This window comes from Polistes canadensis, unplaced genomic scaffold, assembly GCF_001313835.1.
Source record: "Polistes canadensis isolate GaletaPanama2010 unplaced genomic scaffold, ASM131383v1 scaffold_245, whole genome shotgun sequence".
NCBI classification, from domain to species: domain Eukaryota; kingdom Metazoa; phylum Arthropoda; class Insecta; order Hymenoptera; family Vespidae; genus Polistes; species Polistes canadensis.
In genome coordinates this window covers 145928-153819 of record NW_014569792.1, presented here as the reverse complement: position 1 = coordinate 153819, position 7892 = coordinate 145928, and the positions used below count along the sequence as shown (strand labels likewise).

At 28.7% G+C, this 7892-nt stretch overlaps 1 protein-coding gene across 2 annotated transcripts in view; it reads left to right on the top strand.

Annotated features, from left to right (window-relative positions):
• LOC106790547 (calpain-C) overlaps positions 1-7892 on the top strand; it is a 29843-nt gene that overhangs the window by 12762 nt on the left and 9189 nt on the right. For both annotated transcript variants that reach the window (XM_014755529.1, XM_014755528.1), the window contains exons 3-4: positions 2664-2807; positions 4303-4372. In XM_014755529.1, coding sequence (XP_014611015.1) covers positions 2664-2807; positions 4303-4372 — 214 coding nt within the window. The remainder of the gene's footprint in view (positions 1-2663; positions 2808-4302; positions 4373-7892) is intronic.

The window sequence follows — 7892 nt, the reverse complement described above, 5'->3', positions numbered from 1 at the left end:
TATAGATAGTAGAATAATAGTATAAAATAATCAATGCACATGGTAGGAATATATATATATGCTATGGTTCTTTACATGGTAAAATAACATATATACAGGATATAGTAGAATAGTGTATAGTATATACTTTATAGATATTAGAATAATATATAACCTAATATCAATGCACATGGTAGGAATATATATATATGCTATGGTTCTTTACATAGTAAGATAACATTTATACAGAATATAGTAGGGTAGTATATAGTATTTACTTTATAGATTTTAAGATAATATATAACATAATCAATGCACATGGTAGGATAACATATATACAGGATATAGTAGAATAATATATAGTATTCAGTATTTTCTCTCGTCCAAAATTATAATTCTTGATGATAAAGGTTCATAGGGAACTTGGACATGAAAAGAAGTAGAACTTAATTTAACTAAGTTAGTTAAATTAAACAACTTCTTCAATTAAACAAAGTTCTACTTGTTTTCATGCCCAAGTTCCCTATGAACCTTTATCATCAATATATAGTATATACTATATAGATATTAAGATAATATATAACATAATCAGTGCACATGGTAGGAATGTATATATGTTATCATTCTTTAAAGCAAGTCGACTAACCAAGTAATATTGATCATCTATTTTATGTCGAACTGCAGTAAGAAATAATGAAAAAGAAAAAGAAAAAAGGAAAAGATTTGCAAGCGAGTAGAAGTCATCGTCATCGTTCGGAACTTTATGATATTTTATGCACGCATAAATTTGCATTCGACGAGCTTTTATAGCCCTTGTTATACTTCACTTCATTTTTCTGTCTGTCTATCTTTCTTTCTCTCTCTATTCGTATCAAAACAACAAAAAATCCAATGAAAAACAGGTTTCATCAGAGAAGTAACATCAAGAGTAATGGGTTGAAAAAGGTGAAGGAGATTGGGGGGGAGGTATAATTGAAAAAAAGATTTTGTATACTTTTTCTTTTTTATTATACTTAGCTTTTACTAAGCGAAATCGACGACTGCTTTTTCAGAGCATGGAAGATAAAATTGTATATGTAACATCGTGATGTATATCTATAAATATAAATAAATAAATATATATATAGAGAGAGAGAGAGAGGGAAAGAGAAATTCTTATAATCTAGTATCGGTTAAAGTATCATGGGGAGACTACGCGTTATGCGGAAACTCTTGAGTTAGTTGATTCGCAGCATCCGATGAGCGATGGACCATAAAGATTTCCTTTTTCACATAGAACGGCCATTGACTTTTCTCCACTCCATTTTTTCTCTTAAAAATTCATTTTAATATAATTGTCTGAATAATTATTGATTAAACACAATTTTTACAGACAATTCTTATACAATTTATGAAATTTCTATTTGAAAATGTTATTGAAAAATAAAATATGTTTAAATATAATATAGCGAGTAGTATAATTAATATTATTTCAAAAATATTTCATTTTATATTCCCTAGATTGTAACTGTGAGTGTTGGTAATATATTAATAATTATATGTAAATATAAAAAAATTATTGTATTAATTGATTTTTTGAATTTGATTGAAAATAAATATTGCAAAGTATATTTAATTAATTTTTTCATCATTCTGAAGACACATTATTGCAATACAATTTGGCCTAATTCAACATAAGACTGATTAAATCAAATTTAACTAGAAAAAAAAGAATAAATAAAAAGAAGGATAAATAATATCGACCTGAATAAAAAATGCGTTCTCGTTGATGATGTTTCATAGTGTATTTATCGAAACGATATATCGAGGTCGACATAGTTCATAACTTTTAGTGCGTGGGAATATATGTTAGAGAACAACAGTTGAAGCTATTTGAGTTGACTAAACTTACGCAATTTTCACGCCAACGTAAAGAAGATTTAACGTAGGCCGATAACTCTATCATTCTTTCATACTTTCAATTCTTTTTTTTTCCAATTTTTTTCTTTTACAATCTGTCGCAAGGACACGAATAATATTACATTCATTTTATTTTCATTTATTTGACAACAACAAAAAAACAATTCAATTAGAAACATATATCATTATTATTAATAATTGTTATTATTAAATCTTATAGGATAAGTATAACGAAAAAAAATTCACGTAGAAGATGAATTTATATTATAGTTAAAGTTAATTAAAGAATAAAGCGATTTATTTGAAACATTCCTCTCTCTGGCATCTAAATTATTATTAATAATAATTATAAATCTAAGAATAGTATAACGAAAAAAAATTCACACATAGAAGGTGAATTTATATTATAGTTAACGTTAATTAAGGAACAAAGTGATTTATTTGAAACATTCCTGGCGCCTAATTGTTAGGTAAGATTTAACGGTAACTTTCCGTATGATCTGTAACGGTTGCAAGTCTCATTAGGTAATCGAGTTTAACAATGCACGACTAAATTATACTCTCACCTTTTCCATTGTTTTTCTTACCAACCCCCACCTGTTCATCCGATAGATTTCGAATGAAAATACGAGTTAATATTTTCTTTCATTGATCAAACATATTTTCGAATAATTTGATGATCGTAAAGTTATAATAATAATACTCACTTTCATTGATACCATTTTGATTGATTTGGATTAAACAAATATATATACTAAATTCAATAATTATTGAAATTTTTGTAGGACGTAATGAGCGAGTACGAACGAATCAAGCGTTCGTGCTTGAAACGAGGTGAACTATGGGAGGATCCTGAATTTCCAGCAACCCAAGCATCGGTATTTTATCATCAAACACCACCGTTTCAATTCCAATGGAAAAGGCCAAAGGTAACACGCTATATAGTTATATCAATGAAGATCTAATCGTGGTGTCGAATTTTTCGGTCGCATCTAACTTCACTTTTCAAAACGCACTAAAAGAAGTATAACTTCAGAAAAAGAAACAAAAAATTAAATCCCGAAAAGTGAGCATGTTCTACGATTCGCTCCAATTATTTTCGCGAAACGGAAAGAATAATAAGAAGTTGAGGAAGGACTTAGGAACCGTAACGAAAACAGTACGCAGCCTTGACACGTAGAAGGTAGTACTAGTTGGTGTTGTCTTTTCCTTGTCGTCTACCTTGTCTCTTCGTGACTGTAATCGCGGAACCAAACTCTTTCGTGAAGCACACTACGTGCTTCTAACTCGAAGGAGTAACGGTTAACCTTTTTTTTCTTGTTTTATTCTTTTTCTATACAACACTACTCGGTTCGTAGATTTTTCTTAGTAATTTTATGCATTTCATCCTGTTTACCATGTGATATCTTATTATTCTTCTACTTCATAGTCTAATTCGAAGTAATTGTATTCCGATAAATTGTTTAGTCTCATTGTTTATTATTATTTCTTTGTTTTTGTTGCTTTTTTATTTTTTTTTTTTTTTAATTTTTATTATTATATATTTTATTTTCGGTGATCTAGATTTTTTTATTTACGTGCGAGAACTTTCTAATGTAAATTGGATTGGAAAATCGTGATCTCAGTTAACAGGATCAATGATCTTTACGACAATTACGTAATGTTGCACGATGAAACGTAGAAATAAGAAACTTACGAGTATACGACAAGGGAATCAACGACGCGTAAACCGGATCCCATTTTCTATGTTTCTGAACGACAGAAGTTACGGGGCTTTCTCGAATGCGTACATAAATACGTTTAACCGTGCTGATAAAAGCAAAGCAAACGACGTTTCCGCAATGGGGAACTTCGCAACTTGAATTATTGAGTTCTTTTAAATTAAAAGTATATAATGTATATATATCAAGTCGAATGGATAAATATAATCCATTTTATCGGTAGATTTCTTAGCGCTTCTACGAGCTGACTAATTAACGGTAATTAATTGTACCAAGCGGTACGAAAGCGTCGCACGTTTCCGGACCACACGAGAAAATCCATTGTTAAACGCAACGAGTTTCTTTATAGCGGGATTTCTTAACGTAGGGTACCTGGTCCGAGCTTGTTGTTTAATTATTTATCATTTTTCTATAGTAATAAAGATAGCAATATAGAGTGTTAACAATATATCAGATATAGATATATATCTATACTTTAAATATATCAAAAATATATAATTATACTGTATATACATATACAGTTATTTGTTAGTATATTAAAGATTTTTCATATATCTGTTAAAAATAAAATGTTAACCTTAATTCAAGTAATTAATTTTCCTTTATAATTTTCCTATAAATTAATAAATAATATAAGAATATAATTGTTTATATTTTAAATTTGAATGTTATTTAATTCATAAAAAAACGTTGATTTCAACAGGAACTTTGCAACCGTCCGATATTCGTCAGCGATGCACCAGCACAATTCGACGTAATTCCTGGAAAAATGGGTGAGTCAAAGAATTTCTACGTTCATTCATTTTCCACGTATCGATCATTCAACAAGTTATACTCATACGGATGCGAATCCCGTTCCCATAGACTTTCTTCGCGATCCAATGACCTGAAAATCATTCTCAACCTTCGACGAACGTGGGATTTTCAAATGTAGAGGCGTTTCTCCGAACACGGGTCAAAGTTATTACAATATTTCCAAACCTTTCTTCCAAGGTTTCCTTTTATTTTAACTTATCCATTTATAATACATAAAAATATTTTTTCTATTTGTCAAAACTTTTTCAAAACGAAATGAACGATAAAAAATAGCGTGACACTTAATACCTTGCACCATGTTTATATAAAAATATTACTTTTTCGAATAAATTAAAACTTAAAACCCGATATCGTGATCACAGTAAAGATAAATCTACGCTATAACGTAATTTTATTTTCAATTGTAAACACTTCATTCGTAATTTGGTTTGTAGGATCGTGTACGGTACATACATATATATATATATATATTTTACTACTTTTCAAGGCATATAATAACAGCTATTACATGACAAACGGTGGTAATTAAGTAATTAGACATCCTGTCGCATCAAAGTAACCCATAATGCTAACTCTTATAGTGACTTGATACCGTTAATACTGCATTCTACTGTACAAATTGAATCGAATTAATTCTTCAATGAAACGAAGGTCTTTGCTATTCGCTCGGTTAGTATCTATCATAGGTGCATTAGTTATCACGATAATACATTTTTTAAAACACGCCTGGGTCAATAAGTTTTTTAATCTATTCTAAATAATACAAAAAATATTACATAATAATTTATTTTAGAATATTATAAATCATGAAATCAATTGTTTTCATTTAATCCACTTCAACAATTATCATCATATACGAGTATATATTTATTTATTAAAATATAGGGTAAAAAAATAAAGATAGTTACACTTATTAATTAATTTAGAAGAAAAAAATCCTATGGGTTGATTTGAACTTGTTTAACGTGATACTTTTTATTCGATCGTTTAAAGGATAACGCACACCTGCAAATATAATATATGTATACATGAAAAACATGTTACTATATATATATTTAAATTTCTTCCTGCTTCCTTATAATTTTGTCGCAAGAGTTTACGTGCAAATTTACAATCACGAAAGAAGAAAAATGACATTAACGGAAGTCATGCTAGCTGATACCTATCGTAGTATACATTCCAGAAGTTATAACATTCGTTGCAAGTCAAATGCAATTTGTCCCGTTAACGAGTACGCAAGAAATACTACCACAAACCAAGTTCGTAACAGAATGATGATGATGATGATGATGATGATGATGATGATGATAATGACGCGTAATAATTTGCCTCGACCTACATATTGCACAACGACAAATTTTTGACGATCTTCTTTCAAGGTCTTACGTTCACAATTCCCAACCCTAACGTGATATTTGAAATCATTTGCAAAGTAAGATAAATGCAAATGCAAACTCTGTGTATTTTTTGTTTGTTCTTTTTCCTGCTTTAAGCAAATATTTGAGAAAACTTTACCAACTTTCGAATTCTTTCACGATTACTTTACTCAGGTTATTTATTTCTAAGTTTCCTAATCCCACGTAACATTCACCAAAGAACTTGACACTTACATTGAATGACCATTAAGTCAATTAAAATCATTTACGAAACACAATGACTAGAGACAATAATTATTCTTTATTCTATAATGTTCAATTTAAACGATTTAAGTATGTGAAATACTGATTTAAGATAATTATACAATACTAAATAAGTTTTAACAATGAACGGATGTTTATATCCCATTTGATGATTAATATCATTTATTGTTGGAATCATTTTTTTTATTAATAAAATATTAATGTTAAATTAAAAACGTTTAACACTATTATTAATTATCACGTTTTAATTAATATTGTCATAATGTACATTGATCAATGACCTATCATCGTTTCTTTACGATGTAATTTCGTATGATGTAAACTGGGTTTACCCCATAAGAAAGAGAGAGACAGAAAGAGTGAAAGTGGAACGACTATGGTTTGTATTTAACTTTAAATGAAGATTACGAACACGAACGAAGGATCATGATCCATGGTTTTTATACTTTGTTTGGAAATTGTTCCCCTTTGCAAATGAACGATTCTCACGAATCAAATGGGGTTTGGGGGAGATCAGGAATGATCGATCATGATTAACTAACATTCTCATAAATATTCTTACCGTGACCATAATTAATTGAGATTAGGGTATTTACATTGGGTTAAAGTTGGACAGATAAAAAATGTTTTGTTCAATAAGATGGAAATAAATGTTCTCCAAATTTTCTACCAGTCCAACTTCCCTAAAACACTTTTATTATTAATATTTATATAATTAAATTACAACAACTTAATTAAAATTAAATTAAATTACGATAATAAATCGTCAACGTTGATAACACCTAATTGCAAAAACTATTATAACAAGCGTGGGAAAAAGTTAGATACGTTATTAGCAACTAAAAGTAAAATAAATAAAAAAGATAAATGTCGGAAGATTTAACATTTTTGTTTTTTTATTCCTCATTTGGTAAAGAGAAAACATGATAGAGAGAGAGAATGATCTATAAAGTAACATAGATTCTCGTATCTTCGTTCAAGGCTGTGAGAAAATTTTCTTTTAAAAGGATCGATGAACCAGTCACTTTCAATTTCGAAAGCCTAATCGATTAGGTCTTGTCAACGTTTTTTATTTTATTTTCTCTCTCTCTCTCTTCTTTTTTCTTTTTATTTTGTATTTTTTTAACAAGAACATTCACATTAAAGCGATGAGTAAGGGTCGATCGTAAATTATTACAGGCTGTTCAGACACTTCGTTTAAAACTACGTCCATGAATCGAGATTGAAGTAAAGTAACATGCTGTAAAACCCATAGTGCCCGTCTGTTTTTATTACAAGTAATAGTAGTAGTAGTAGTAGATACGTTAACGTCAACTATAATTGTGCAGGCTCATTTAAAATACGATTATCAAAACGTCGATTAAACCTAATCGTTAACCAACAACTTTTCCCAAAAAATTTCTAATATCATACTGGCAGAACAAGTTTATTAATACCAAATGATCAAACTAGATAAAATATATATATATATGTATGTATATATCTTTCAAATAACGAACGAGTTTAATAACACAGTTACTTCAATATTTCAAGTTAAAAAATAGATTGTATTTATCATTTAATCACTTTCCCATAAATCAATATCACTCTAATTTAATGTATCATATTTTATACATAGTTTCTTTAATAGAAATAAATATAGGAGTATTTCCTGTTTAAGATTTTTCTTCTTGTCTAATTTAAAGATTCAAATCTTTTAATTGATATATTTTATTTGTATTATATTTTCTAAAGCTTTGACACTGTGTACTTATATTATTTCTATTACATTTTCTAAAGCTTTGACACTCTGTACTTATATTATTTGTATTATATTTTCTAAAGCTTTGACACTCTG